Source organism: Vanacampus margaritifer, chromosome 3 (assembly GCF_051991255.1).
Source record: "Vanacampus margaritifer isolate UIUO_Vmar chromosome 3, RoL_Vmar_1.0, whole genome shotgun sequence".
In the NCBI taxonomy this organism is placed as follows: domain Eukaryota; kingdom Metazoa; phylum Chordata; class Actinopteri; order Syngnathiformes; family Syngnathidae; genus Vanacampus; species Vanacampus margaritifer.
In genome coordinates this window covers 2,205,724-2,220,047 of record NC_135434.1, presented here as the reverse complement: position 1 = coordinate 2,220,047, position 14,324 = coordinate 2,205,724, and the positions used below count along the sequence as shown (strand labels likewise).

Sequence of the window (14,324 nt, the reverse complement as noted above, 5' to 3'; positions counted from 1 at the left end):
TATCTCAGGTGAACACCCGGGAGTCCCGTTAGTGACACATCGCCGCCACATAGCTGGTGGCATTAAGGTACTTTCATGTGTCCTACTCCGAGTCCCATTAGAGGATTTATAGCATTTTCCACAATAAGGCAGAATATTTGGGGGTATCAGAAGTTCTACCATAGTTTCTATTAGCAATTAGTTCAAAAGTTCACATTTGCTTTTCCACTGAGACCATGAGACTGTAGGTTCTATTAGGGTTTCCACCAGAGATTTTTTTAAGGGCTCTTCCAGGTGCCACCAAATGTTTTATTAGAGCCTTTTTCATCATTTTTCGTAGGGCTTATTTGTACTCAAATCCGTCCATGGGATGCACGACGTACTTTGGGGTCCATTGTTAGAGTCATAGGTTCCATTGGAAGTTCTACCAGAGGATTTATAGTAGATTTTATCACCAGGTCTCCTAGTGGTCCCTCCAGGGGTTTTATTAAAGGAACTTTTGTCGATTTTTCCAGGAGTTTTATTGTAGAGTCGATCAGAGGTTCCACCGGACATTTTTTTTAGGTACAATCTTGGGTTCCTCCATGACAATTTGTAATGGAGGCTTTGTTAGCAGCAAGTTTCGTATCAGACTCTATCATTCTTTTGATTTCAGTTTTTAGCAAAGTTCATAGCTTCGACCAGATTGCAGGTATTGTTAGAGGTTCTACCAGGCATTTTTTTTAGAGGGGTTACTAGAATCAACACTGCGGTAGGACCTCTGTAAAATCGCTTAGATGTTCTACCAGAATTTTTTTTTTTTTTATCACAGGTTCATTTATGTTTTCTTTTTCTGATTAAAAAAAAAAAAAAAAAAAGCATATAAATGCCAGTATTCGTCTCTGCAGTAATTGTGAAGGTCGCCTGGGTGATAAGAAGCTTGAATGCGCACAGTGTGAAATGCCGCCACCTAGCACACTGTGAGTGCGGTGCGCGAATGCCGTATTGGGCCTTTAAGAGCCAGGCGGGCGTCCGCTCACGTTTTTGTTGTTCTTGGCCGTCGGCCCGTTTCAGCTCCGTCTGGGCGCAGAGGAGCATTGTGGGAAGTCTGGGACTCGCCGAGGGAGGAAGCGGCGAGGTGTGAAGTGCACATCCACGGCCAACCGCAGACTTCAGGTCCCGTTTAGAAGTTCCAGACACCCCCTTAACACCCCCATGCCCCCCCCCCCCAAAAAAAAAAAAACTGAACAGCCTGCTGACTCAGGAGGAAGAGGAGGAGGAAGAGTGATGTAGGGAGCGCACACCTTAACCTCCCTCTTCTTCTTCCCTCCCTCCCTTCCACACTTTCTTGCTCCCTCATTCGCGTCTCCTCACTCGGCGGCAGACACGCACAACTCACCACCGCCGGCGCACACACGCACACACACATGTACACACACAACACACATACGCACGCACACCCATTGAGCGGCATCCTCAACACAAAGTCAGACGCCCTTGGACTGCAGCGGGGGAGGTGAGTGTGTGTCAGCATGTGAAACCTGCTGTGTGTGTTTTTGTAAGGCACACCAGAACCATGAGATGTGTGTGTGTGTGTGTGTTTGCATGTGTGTGTACGCACGCGTGTTACACCGGACCAAAACAAAGCCACACAATTGTATTTTGTGTGTGCGTTTCATGTTCAGGGAATTGGCATTCTTATTTGTTTCTACCACAGGTTCTCTTAAGTTCTGTCAGAGTTTGCAGCAAAAATTTTGAGGTTCCTCTTTTGGTTCTCTTCCAGATTCATCAGAAGTTGTGCAAGTGTGTTACTGTCAGGATCTGTCATAAGTTCTTTAAGCGGTTGTATTACAGTTTCTTTTAAGGGGTTTTCATTCGACTCCATCAGACCCTCTGCCAAAGGTCGCACATTGCAGTTCCATGGAAGTCCTACCCTAAGGTTCTATTAGCGTTTCCGTCAATCATTCTACAAAAGGTTCTTTTGTCTACTCAGTGTTTTTCAGAACTTTTACATGAGGTTTTATGGCAGGTTCTACTCTAAGTTCTTTTAGGGGTTCCAACAGAGGTTTTTACAGGTTCCTTCATGGGTTCTATCATAGGGTCCATCACAACTTCTACCATAGGTTAAATTGTCAGACACACGATATTTTAGTGGTTCCATCAGATAGTTGTTTTTAAAAGAGGTTATTTTATATGTTCTACTATCAGAAATTTGATCAGAGGTTTCATGTGTGGTTCTTTGATAGGTTCCTTTACAGCCCAAAGGTATTATGAGAAATTCATCGATATTTTGTGGTGTAGGTTTCATCATTGGTTTTATAGCGGTTCTGTCATAGGTTCTACATTAGATTCCATTAGAAGCTTGGGTTCAATTTATTTTAGAGGTTCCACCAGAGGTTTTGTTAGGCGAACTTAAAATTCCATTACAGTTTCTTTCAAATGTTGTCCCAAAAGATCTACAGTATTTCTACAATCCAGTTATTGCATGGGTTCGAGTCAAGGTTCTGTTAGAATTGCATTGGTTCCATTAGAGGTTCCACCAGATATCTTATTGGAGGTTCTTTCATGGATTCTCTCATTGGTTCCGTCAGAAGTTGTTTCATAGCAAGTGACACAAAGTTATCTTTTAGTTTCAGCCGAGGTTCTTTCTTAGGCTGTCTCATAGGATGCATCGGAAATCTTACCGTTGGTTCTTTGAGTTTTGAGTGAGGTTACGAGCAACATTAGCCTACGTTGCCGCCATGCTAACAACAACATTAGCTGGTGTTGCCACAATGCAAACAACAACTCCAGCTCTTCAAACAACAAGATTACCTTGTCCTTGTGATGCTGTTATGCTAATGTTAGCTCAGGTTGCCACCATGCTCACATTAGCCCATGGTGACGCCAAGCTAACAACAGCTTGCGTTGCCATCATGCTAATATTAGCTGTCATTGCCGTGTTTGTGACACTGGTGGACATCCGGTTCGTTACCTTGTTAGGTGGCGCAAAATGCTCACGTGCGTGTAGATGCAGCTGAGGGTGTGTGTGTGTGTGTGTAGATTTGTGTTTGCGCGTGCTGAGGTTGCCAGTGTTACAATAACAAGACAGTGAGGGGCCCCTGGGGGCCGTCAAGTCTGTTTACTTAGATGTGTGTGTGTGTGTGTGTGTGTGCCTAAGAGAAATAGAGTTTGTGTGTTTGACAGTCATGGTATGTGTGTGTGAGCAAGAATAAGAGAATGTGTATGCGATTGACTGTGTGAGAGTGTGCAAGTCATTGTGCGCCTGTGAGAATATGTGAATACGTGTGAGTGTGCGTCTGACGCACTGTGCGTGCACGCCCACGCAAGTGTGCGTATCGATAGATGAAGAAAGGCGCAAAGCCGTCATGTTAGCAATAACGTGAGCTTGCGTTGACATTTGGCTAACAATAGCTTTCATTGACGTCACGCTAGCAAAAACATTAGCTCGCATTGGCATCACATTAGCACGTGTCGCCACCATGCTAAAAATAACATTAGCTGGTGTTGTCGTCATGCTAACAGTTCACTGACATGCTTGCAGCAACTTGAGTCCTTTGACTTTTGTCATCATGCTAACAGCGCAAGTGCTAACCATGCTAACATTAGTTTGTATTTTTGTAATGCTAATCTAGTATCTCTCTCTCTCTCTCTATATATATATATATATATAAATTCACTTTTGCTGTGTTGTTAGCCGAGCTAAACATCAACTAGCTATGGGTTGCATAGCTTGTCAATCATTCATCAATTGATTGGAAGACCCATCAATTGGTTTGCTTTAGAAGTCCTTTCACCCCTTTTTCACAAATTCATTTTTTACCGTCAGGGTCAACGACAGCTCAAGGTCCCATCATACTAACAACATTAGCTTGTGTTGCTGTAATGTATTTTATTATAGCTATACTATAGCGCTAGCTTTCTTGTCAAGTTTTGGCTCATTTTGGTGTCATGCTTGCAATACTAGATCACGTATCTCGATCAAGTGTAACTACATCAGAATTGACTTTTACTTTTGCCGTGTTGTCAGCCAACAATCTAAATATCAATTAGCCATTGGCTGCTTATCTCATGAGTCCCGTAAGTTTGTTTACTTTAGAAGTCAATTCACCACTTGTCAGTTTCATTTTTAGCCTCATTGTCAACCTTAGCGGAAGTTCCCGTCATGCTAACAACTTTAGCTTGTGTTTCTGTCTGTGTTAGCTTCCTTTTCTTTTCAAATGTTAGCTCTTTTTGTCATGCTAACAATAGCATTAGCTCACAATGCCGTCATGTTAATGACCTATATTGGAAACTCATTTTTGCCACGATGCTGACAACATTAGCTTAACGACAATGTTTTGTATTTTGTCCACCAGGATGCGTGTGCGCTCCTGGGAGGCATTTGGTGAGACGGGCGTGGTCCTGCTGGCCATCCTCATGCTGATGATGTCCGTAGGACGCCTCGCCACCACGGCCACTGCACCGCTGCAGGTCACACACCCACACAAGACCCACCTTCTGTCCCCTTGCCCGTTCACATTTGGGTGTACCTTTTAGTGTCTCTTTCCGTATCCTTGTATATCAGTTTGTGTCTCCTATTGTTTCTCCTTAAACGTATCGACCAATTGGGTGACATCCCCGTTACCCACCCCCTGGCAGGGTGTCACCCCCTTGCCCCCCTTCACATTCCAGCAGCATGCTTGGGTTTGATTGGTGTTGCTACTGCACACGGGGAATGTCTGGAAAGTGCAGCGTCAGCACTTTTGGGGATGTTCGCAATAATGCTCTCTTTCTGACTTCTGATTGGCTGACATGCTCACTCAGGCAGCAGGGCCTTCTTTGGCTCTGATCATTTACCCAATGAACTAAATTTAGACTATAATATAGTTTTCATAGTCCTTCAAAAGTTCCTTGTTCCACCAAGTAGCTGATTGGTCGCCATGACTGAATGGGACATGAGCGGACTGGTCGCCATGACTGGATGGGACGTGAGTAGACTGGTCGCCATGACTGGACAGGACACGAGTAGACTGGTCACAGTGAGTAGACTGGTCGTCATGACTGGAACAAGCGTGACGTGACAGGACCTAATTTGCCTTGACTTGACTTGCTGTGGAGTGACTTGACTTGGCTGTGGCTATGACTTCTTGGCTGTGACCAGGACGACTTGGTTAGCTGTGACCAGGACGACTTTGTTAGCTGTGACTAGGACGACTTGGTTAGCTGTGACGAGGACGATTTAGTTAGCTGTGACCAGGGCGACTTGGCTAGCTGTGACGAAGACGACTTGGCCAGCTGTGGCGGCAATGACTTGGCTTTTTAGCGATGACTATGACAATGGCAACTTGGCGGCGACAACGGCTACTTAGCTGTAAGGAAGACGACTTGGCTGCGACGAAGACTTGACGCACGGACTTCCACACATAACATAGGCAATGCGCCCACACTGACTGGACAAACACAACAGACTAGATACACCAACACTAATGAGACACACCTGGGGAAGGGAAGACACACACAGGTGGATGTGGTTAGACAAAGAATAAACCAGGAACACAAGAAAAAAAACACCAACCGCAGACAAAAACAACACCCTTAACAAACAAAAACCCAACCCCCACAGAACCGAAACATACTTGGACAGTATTTCCTGGAATTATAAAGGTTCCAATCAATATTACGTTTAAAGTTCCAAAGGCTCTTTGACCGCTCAATATAGTGGGCCATCCTGCTTAATCAGCATTTTTATCCTAACTTTTGGATCCATAAGTCCATCTGTGTGTATGTGCGTGTACAGGAGGAAGGCAGCGTGGCCTCCAACAGCCTGGAGGAGCTCCAGGTGACGGCGTTCTGGTGGGGTGAGTGGGCGAAGTGGACGGCGTGCACGCGCACCTGCGGTGGAGGCGTCAAGTCACAGGAGAGGCACTGCCTCAAACAGAGGTCACTTGAGACTCCCGTTTCCGGTAGTCCCTGAAGCTCTTTTGTTGTTCATGTGTGTCTTTTGTGTCCAAAGAAAGAAAGTTGCTGCGTTCAAGGACAACATGACGTGCTCAGGAACCTCCAAGAGATACCACCTGTGCAACACACAAGTCTGTTGCACACATACACGCACACAAACAGGCACACTCATATACACGCGTACACAAACTGACTTTGTTGTCAACTTTGCGTACTTGCAGGACTGCCCAGCCAGTGGTCGAAGCTTTCGAGAGGAGCAGTGCTGGTCCTTCAACTCGCAGCTCTACAGTGGCCACAGCTACCAGTGGAAACCTCTCTATCCGGGTAACACACATTCAGTCGTAGTCATTGGTTAGGGTGGGAAGTGTAGTAAGATGAATACTTACATACAATGAGATCAGTGAATTCAGGCATTACCAAAGGATTTTATTCACAAATTTGTGGACAGTGAGAATATGCAGCCACCCGCGCCATTTTTGATTCTCAACTGTGTCGCCCCACCCCCTGCTCGTCCCTCATATTCTTTGTCCTTGCAAAAAACCCTCCCAGTTCGTCACATGGTACCTCCTTCTTTTTCTTCCCCCTCGTAGTCACAAGATGGAACACGGGAATCAGATAAGGTTTGACGTTGTTTACAGAAGAGACAGAGCGAGAGACTGGGGAGCCGTAGTATAAACAAAGGGGTCTAATTAACACATTCGCTTGCCCCCACCACATGTTCTCAGGAGAGCACAAAGAGAAAACCACCCCCTCACATCATTTGAATTCTCACACAAAACTATACTGAGTAAATCAAAGCAATTTTGTCCAATTCTAAATAGTTATAACTAAATCAAAACAGTTATAATTAAATTGAAACAGAAGATTCACTTCAGAAGCCGCAGGTAGGAGGTCAAAAAGGGGTTTGAGTTTTAGTGCTTGAGATTCAATCAGTTTCAAGCCTGATTTTGTGTCTGTTAGCACAAACGCTAGCATTGATGTTAGCATTGACGTCAGAAGTGACATTAACATTAGCGGTGACGTCCGTGTCGACGTTGGAGTTGGCGTTAGCGTTGATGCTAGCGCTGCGTTGTGTGTAGACGACTACGTGCACATCTCCAGCAACCCGTGTGACCTCCACTGCACTACCACCGACGGCCAGCGTCAACTGATGGTGGCGGCGCGCGACGGCACGTCCTGCAAGTACAGCAGCTACCGCGGTGTCTGCGTGGACGGTAAGTGTGAGGTGAGTCCACGCTCGGCCAGGATTTCAAAGTAGGGTTCCTAGCCTACGTCACGGTGTCAAAGCAGGCTAATATTTATATGTTCAGTATATTGATATTTCTAGGTCATTTTCCTATCTTGAGAACTGCTGACATCATCAGTTTCCTTTGCTGTCCCCCAGCCAATCGGGTGCGATGGCGTTCTCTTTTCATCTAACACGCTGGACAAGTGTGGCGTCTGCCAGGGCGATGGGAGCAGCTGCAGCAGGGTCACCGGAAACTTCCGCCGCGGGGCCACTACGCTCGGTGAGTGCCACTTGTTCACACTGCCACACATTTTTCGCTGTCACAAAGACCGCTAAGTGTCAGGTTCATTCAACCTCCAACATTTAATAAACAACAGACAAGGAAGGAAGACAAGAGTCTTTTTGCTCGCGAGGAGAACGGACAGAGATGTGCACAGATTGCAATCCTACCCGCATGCTCTTTTTCATGCTCTGCTCTTCTTCACAGACAACTTCATGATTCAAACAAGGTTATACTGCTGAATAAATGCTTTGCAATACTATAAGAGTAAATATGGGATAACTTTTATACATTGTTCATTTACACTAAACACATAACTAAACACATAACAAACATAACACTAAAATCAGTGTCCTTCCTCCTGATTTGCAGGCTATGCTTTCATCACGCAAATCCCTGAAGGATCTTGGGACATCCAGGTCATCGAGAGGAAAAAGTCAGCCGACGTTCTCGGTCAGTGATTGGCTGGCAACCGGCACCGAAGTTCCTTTTCATAGACAAAAAGCAAAAGAAAAAACAAAAAAACAAAGTCGCTTCCTTTTTGCAGCCGTGACCGACCAGGCGGGGAACTTCTTCTTTAACGGCGCTTACAAAGTGGACAGCCCTCAGAACTTCCACGTGGCAGGCACTGTCTTCAAGTACCGCCGCCCCATGGACATCTACGAAACGGGCATTGAGTACATCGTCGCCAAAGGGCCCCTGGACCAGCCGGTCAACATTCTGGTACCTAAAGCAGTATGTCAGAGATTAGGATTAGGGTTTTAAATGAGACTTAGGATTTCAAATTTACAATGTTTGTGTTTCAAACCTGGGTTAGAGTTTAGAAGTAAGGAATTCAAGAGTCAGACAGGGTTAAAGTTTCAGATTAGGGTATCAATACATAAATTGGGGTTCAACCCAGGATTAGGGTTTTAATGTTGGCATTAAAGCCTTAATCAAGGTTTCAAATGAGTGTTTAAAGCGTTGTTTTCAAATTCAGGTTCCAAGACAAGTTTAGGGTTTCAAAATGGGCCCTCAAGCATGGGTTGGGATTTTGAGTTTGGATTTCAACAATGGGTTCGGGTTTCAAATTAGGATTTTAAACCAGATTTAAACCAGGGGTTTTGGGTTCTGTGTGTTTCACAATAGGGTTTGAAGCCTTGACGTCTCCTTTCAGGTGTGGAATCAGAACGGCCGCACGCCATACATCACGTATGAGTACACAGTCCTAAGAGACTCCTTACCGCCTGTGCCGCCGCCGCCCGTCTACACCGGCACCGACAGCTCATTGGAGGCCGGCCCCCTTCCGGCGCCCAACGCCAGCCACTACCAGCAGACACCCGCCGGGGGCCGTATGGAGGGCGGCGCGCAGCAGGAGACCAACGAAGTCTACGAGGAGACCGCACACATACACTGTGACATGGATACACACTACGCAGGTATACACACACACTTTTTGTGTGTCCTTAGTGTGTCATTCTGTGTATTTTAATGTCCTTTGTGTGTCCTTGAAGCTCTGTGTGTATCCTTTCTTCATAAAGGAACTCAAATGTGTCCTGTTCAAAAATAGCTGCAATGCATTAAATTGCATTGAATTGTGTGTGTGTGTGCGTGCGTGCGTGCGTGTGAGGATGGTACTCGTGTAGCGTTGCATTATTGATGTCGCACACACACACAAAAAGGATCAGCAGCAGATAAAAAATTCACAAAAGGGCCATTACACCACATAGCCACCGGGAGGGGCGGTGCTGGGGCTGTGCAGCTCCTTGTGGGAATTCCCCTCACATCTCTTCAACACTTTCCATCCTGGTCCACCAGAGGGCAACAGCAGCCACATTGGAAGTACAGTCAACCCCATACCTGCCGATGTGCCCCTGGACCCCGAGGCCGACGCCCCCAACCTCATCTGGAGGGTTCTTCTGGAAGGACACGTGGGCCCAGACGAGCTGCTCATCAACATTTCCACCAATCAGCTGCTGGAGACGGAAGCAGACGGCTTGTTCTCGGCCGAGGCGGACCCTGGCGGGCCGGAGTCGGACGGACCGCTTGGACGCAATCGGACCCTGCAGTTCACGCTTGGACGTAAACGCAATGACAGCAGCGCTGACGTCTTCTACCACAACAAGACGCTGCACGCCGTGGGCAGGGCCGGTGGACGCTTCAACAGAACCAGGTAATGCAGCAGAACTAGGTCACAGGTCACATGACAGACAGAATCAGGTAACAAAACTAGGTGCTACAATAAAACCAGGTCTAACCAATAGAATCACGTACTACAACACAGCCAACAAAGCAGCTACTACAACGGAACTGGGTAACCCAACAGAACCAGGTACTGCACATATTAACTGAGCCAGGTTCTACTACACATGTGACAGAACCAGATAACAGAACGTCATACATAGCTAGTCTTATCAACATTCCGTTCCACAGGGGGAATCCGAGGCTCTACCAGAAGAACCTGAAACTGAGTCCGGCTGACATGTACCGCTGGAAGCTTTCCTCCCAGGAGCCCTGTAGCATGACCTGCTCCATCGGTACCATCCTATCCTGGGCCACTGCGTTCTCGTGAATCCGGACCAGTACCTTCTCAGTATATCTTCAACTGATCTGCTAATCTCTTCTAGGCGTGTCTAAATCCTTCGTTACGTGCATCCGCTATGACGGTGTCGAGGTGCACGACATGTACTGTGACGCGCTGACCCGACCAGAACCGGTCCATGACTTCTGCATTGGGCGGGAGTGTCAGCCCAGGTAAGACACTGAAAAAAGGTTTATGCTAACGGGCTTTCATGCTGCTATTTTTCATACAATAATAAGGTTCTGATGCATTTGAGGTTCACCTTGAAATTTCACCCCAAAGCTCGAAAAATTTTCAGGAGTAGTATACGTGGACCCACAAAATGGGTGGTCACCATAATGTGAGTGGACGCTTCTTGGGGTCTCCCTCAGGTGGGAGGCCAGCAGCTGGAGTGAGTGCTCACGCACCTGCGGTGAGGGCTTCCAGTTCCGCCAGGTCCGATGCTGGAAGATGCTGTCGCCCGGCTTGGACAGCTCCGTCTACAGTGACCTTTGCACCGTGGCTGACCTGGAGAGACCCATGGAGAGGCGGGCATGCAAGAGCCCCGCATGCGGTCCTCAGTGGGAGGTGGCCGAGTGGACTGAGGTACGGCTCGTGCGCTGTTCGACAATGTTTCACGGTTTTAGAGATTCAAATGGATGGATTAAATCTTAAATACCAGATCAGGCACACTAAATGTTAGCAAGGCTATCTGTGCTAGCATTTTAGCATCTCTTTCGTGTACTTCAGCTACTTCTAATCAATTAGGCAATGTGTCGTCTCAGTGAGAGTTTGAAATGTATGTATGGCATGTAAAAAAAAGCTCAATCAGATGCTAAATGCTAACAAGGCTAGCAAACCTAACATGCAAACATGTTTTTGTCTCTTTGCGACACTAGCGAACGTTGATTTCACGTCAGGCTTTCCTAAACGTTCTCTAAACAGCCTTAATGGTCCTTCATCTCGCAAGGAAAGACAATTAAAACTATTCACCGAACCATTAGAGAACGTTTAGGAAATGTTGCGACCTTGAACAAACCCTGATGTGAAACCAACATTCCTTAGCGTGACAAATGTTTGCCCCTCAGTGGGATACGGGCTTAAGCTATTTCAACTGTACTAGACAACATATGTTTTGGTGGCCTCAAAATGAATTAAGGGAATTTTTAAAACACAAAGTTAATGCCTTAAAAGGGTAGCTAAATGAACATGCTAACGTGTTTTTCTTGTACTTTCTATTTGTTTCCGTGACCTTATTGGAAGTTTAATCATAATGCATTGCATTTGCAAGATCAGCCCTAAGAGAGATGCAAGGCTAATTATGTTAACATGCTAACGCATGCTAACGCAGTGTTCTGCCAAGTGTGGCCGAAGAGATCAGGTGACCCGGGACGTCCGCTGCTCTGACGAAAGCCGCCCGTGCGACCCCGTGACCAAACCGCCCAACGTTAAGAACTGCACGGGTCCGCCCTGCGGGCGTCAATGGACCGTGTCCGAATGGGGGCCTGTGAGTGGAAGTCGCATCACGACATCGTGACCCAAAAACCTCGTCATCACGTGACGTTGTTTTTTTGTGCCGTAGTGCTCAGGCCCGTGCCCGCATGGGAGGATGGTCCGTCACGTGTACTGCAAGGCCCCCGAGGGCCGGGTGGTGGCCGAGGACCAGTGCCCCGGCGACGAGAAGCCGCTCGCCGTCCAGCCCTGTGGGGACAGGGATTGCCCCGCCCACTGGCTTAATCAGGATTGGGAAAAGGTGAGCCTTGTTATGGGGATGTTGACAGCATTCCCACTTATGTTGTTAAGCTTCATTATTTCAGGTACTTTTTATTCGACACACTTTTTTGCCGTGCAAAAACTCTCACATAATAATCCGATTTGCAGCGTTCAGATTTGCTCCAAAAATTCACACCTTCCTGGGAATATATCGTCTGATTCCACATGATTACAGTTTTCTCACGATTTAATGTTAAATATCAACTTTTTGCCATTCATTTTCAAAGGGACAGACTTTTGGACCAGTAAACAGAAGGCAATGGTTTGAATCCCACTTTAGACAGATTGCAGTTCAAGTTTTCTTTTTAGCCATTTATCATTCAACTACAATTAATAATTTGCCATTTTCACATGATTTATCTTTCAATTTACTTCATAAACATTCTGCATGCAAATCTTAGCATTCAGCTTTCAGCATTCCCACGCAATTTCTCCAGAATTTGAGAGTAACGTTTGTTCTGCAATGTGTCAACTCGACACGCAACCCGTGCGGACCGCGTGCAGTGTAACGCCACTTGTGGCCGCGGCATCAAGCGGAGGATTGTCCACTGCGTGGGCATCAGCAGCGGCAAGTTCCGGGTCTTCGACGAGGAAGCGTGCGGCGCCGACGAGAGACCCGAAGATGAGAGTACCTGCTTCGAGCGGCCGTGCTTCAAGTGGTACGCCACGCCCTGGTCCGAGGTAAGCGGATGTCGCATGTGATGAGTGTAACATGCTTTGTAACATGTGACCCGGGTGTGTCCAGTGCACCAAGACCTGCGGCGTGGGTGTCAGAATGCGTGACGTTAAATGTTACCAGGACCGCGAGCTGGTGCGAGGCTGCGACCCACTCACCAAGCCCGTCTCCAAACAGACTTGCAGTCTCCAGCCGTGTCCCACCGAGCCGCCAGGTCAGTCCGCCGGCCGGAAGCGGTCTTGCAGTTTCCAGGGACTTTCCTGGCTCCGATTGCTGCAACGGTTCTGTGTGTGTCTGTCGGTGTCCAGACGAAAGCTGCCAGGACCGGCCCACCACCAACTGCCTGCTGGCGCTGAAGGTCAACCTGTGCAGTCACTGGTACTACAGCAAGGCCTGCTGCCACTCTTGCCGGGCCCTGCGACCGCCTGCATCCTAGAACCCCCCCACCCCCCCCAAACCTCACCGCCTCGCACCCACTTCCCGCTGGTGCGCGTGGATTTTGTTCAGATGGCTCGAGTGCAACGTTTACATTCTAAAAAAGACGTCAACACACGAAAAGTTTCACAGCTTGCCGGCTGTCGGGCTTCCTCACACGGTGCACGATTTTTTTTCCCGGTTTGTATCAGCATCCTGCACTGTTGTCTTTTCACATCCCTCATTTTTTTTTTCTCGAGCGTTCTTCAGTTATGCTATCCCACTCGCTTTCTTCATCTCTTTCCTGCTTTCTTTTCTCCAGTCTTCATCACTCTCTCCCCATCATCTTTCTCTCTCTCATCCGCTCGCTTTCTTCCTATAATCTCTCTTTTTCTGCCCTCCTCTATCCTTCCTCTCTCTCTCTCTCTCGCCCACACGTGTGTCTTCAAACCTTACCTTTAAACTTGAACCAGAACGATGATGGCGAAGATGAAGATGAAGATGAAGATGAAGCTCCTCCTGCGGCCTGAAAGTGAACATCTCCGTGCATCTCTGAACAAAACAATCTTCCACTCAGTTATTAAGTATTATTTAACGGTGACAGCGAGTGAAATGTGCACGCCGGCGTATTTATTAGTCATCGCACATTCCAAAAAATTTTTTTTATTTTTTTTTTCACGTTAGCGCGACCGCCCGACGTTTCTCCGTTGGGAAAACAAAAGAAAAACAAGAAAAAGAGAAGATGGCGGCGGACAGAGGAGCCGAGATGACACTTGAAATGTATTCAGACGTGTTTCACTTCCTGTCTTTGATATAAATCTAACGGATACCTCTTTGTATGACGCGCCAGGACGCACGGACGGACATTGTTGATAATAAACACAACAAAATGTACACTTCTCTCTCTTTGTGCTTGACTTTTCATTTTCACACTCCCTTTCTCTTACAGCTGTAAGAACGAAACGAGACTGGGGGGGGTTGGGGATACGCTTTGTGCCTGTTCGACCACTGTAGGCACGTTACACACTGTTGTGCACGTTACATCATAGCACTACTGCATGGGCAATCATTTCGGACTAACTTGAGTGTTATCGTGTAACTTATGGCGTATGTTACAGTTTGTTTGTGCCAGCACGTTACACTGTGTGACTGCTTTTCGGTGACAGCATCTTGACTCTGTTACAATGTGTTACAGTGCACGTGGCATTGTGTTACACCCTGTTACAGTGTGGGTGACGGTGTCCGCCGATATAAGTCAGCGTGTTACAGTGTAGGTGACAGTGTCTTGCAATATAATGATTGTGTTACAGTGTTCGTGGCAGTTTGTTACAACGGCGATGTTACAATGTGTTACAGTGCATGTGACATTGTGTTACACCGTGTTACAGTGTGGGTGACGGTATCCGCCGATATAAGTCAGCGTGTTACAGTGTAGGTGACAGTGTCTTGACTCTGTTACAACGTGTTACAGTGCACGTGGCATTGTGTTACACCCTGTTACAGTGTGGGTGACGGT

The 14,324-nt window shown here is 47.1% G+C and overlaps 1 protein-coding gene and 1 long non-coding RNA gene across 5 annotated transcripts; one reads left to right on the top strand and one right to left on the bottom strand.

Moving 5' to 3' along the window:
• The first annotated feature begins 1,333 nt into the window (after positions 1 to 1,333).
• Positions 1,334 to 13,667, top strand: ttc16 (tetratricopeptide repeat domain 16). Of its 2 annotated transcripts, XM_077560570.1 has the most exons (18): positions 1,334 to 1,474; positions 4,317 to 4,431; positions 5,738 to 5,880; positions 5,954 to 6,029; positions 6,120 to 6,222; positions 6,978 to 7,123; positions 7,283 to 7,406; positions 7,779 to 7,859; positions 7,954 to 8,129; positions 8,563 to 8,824; positions 9,204 to 9,558; positions 9,819 to 9,922; positions 10,013 to 10,139; positions 10,338 to 10,551; positions 11,297 to 11,452; positions 11,528 to 11,698; positions 12,223 to 12,399; positions 12,464 to 13,667. In XM_077560570.1, exons 1-18 carry the CDS (start codon positions 1,386 to 1,388, stop codon positions 13,268 to 13,270), a joined length of 3,426 nt encoding a protein of 1,141 aa, XP_077416696.1. In that variant the 5' UTR covers positions 1,334 to 1,385; the 3' UTR covers positions 13,271 to 13,667. The 2 variants fall into 2 exon arrangements, with proteins under 2 accessions (XP_077416696.1, XP_077416697.1); XM_077560571.1 differs by lacking the exons at positions 1,334 to 1,474; positions 4,317 to 4,431 and having other exon boundaries at positions 5,819 to 5,880; positions 5,958 to 6,029.
• LOC144048614 (uncharacterized) lies at positions 6,437 to 12,837 on the bottom strand. Of its 3 annotated transcripts, XR_013293376.1 has the most exons (5): positions 12,553 to 12,837; positions 12,351 to 12,474; positions 10,374 to 10,565; positions 8,630 to 8,774; positions 6,437 to 8,133 (listed from the first exon to the last, which is right to left on the bottom strand). It is a non-coding gene; the product is annotated as an uncharacterized LOC144048614 (long non-coding RNA). The 3 variants fall into 3 exon arrangements; XR_013293375.1 differs by having other exon boundaries at positions 8,630 to 10,565; XR_013293377.1 differs by lacking the exon at positions 8,630 to 8,774.
• Positions 13,668 to 14,324: the final 657 nt, after the last annotated feature.

Bases quoted from the DNA above. Each gene is read 5' to 3' on its own strand.
- ttc16 (XM_077560570.1), top strand. From the start codon at position 1,386: ATGTACACACACAACACACATACGCACGCACACCCATTGAGCGGCATC. The intron at 9,923-10,012 runs GTACCATCCTAT...AATCTCTTCTAG, and splicing joins TAGCATGACCTGCTCCATCG to GCGTGTCTAAATCCTTCGTT. The intron at 10,140-10,337 runs GTAAGACACTGA...GGTCTCCCTCAG, and splicing joins GGGCGGGAGTGTCAGCCCAG to GTGGGAGGCCAGCAGCTGGA.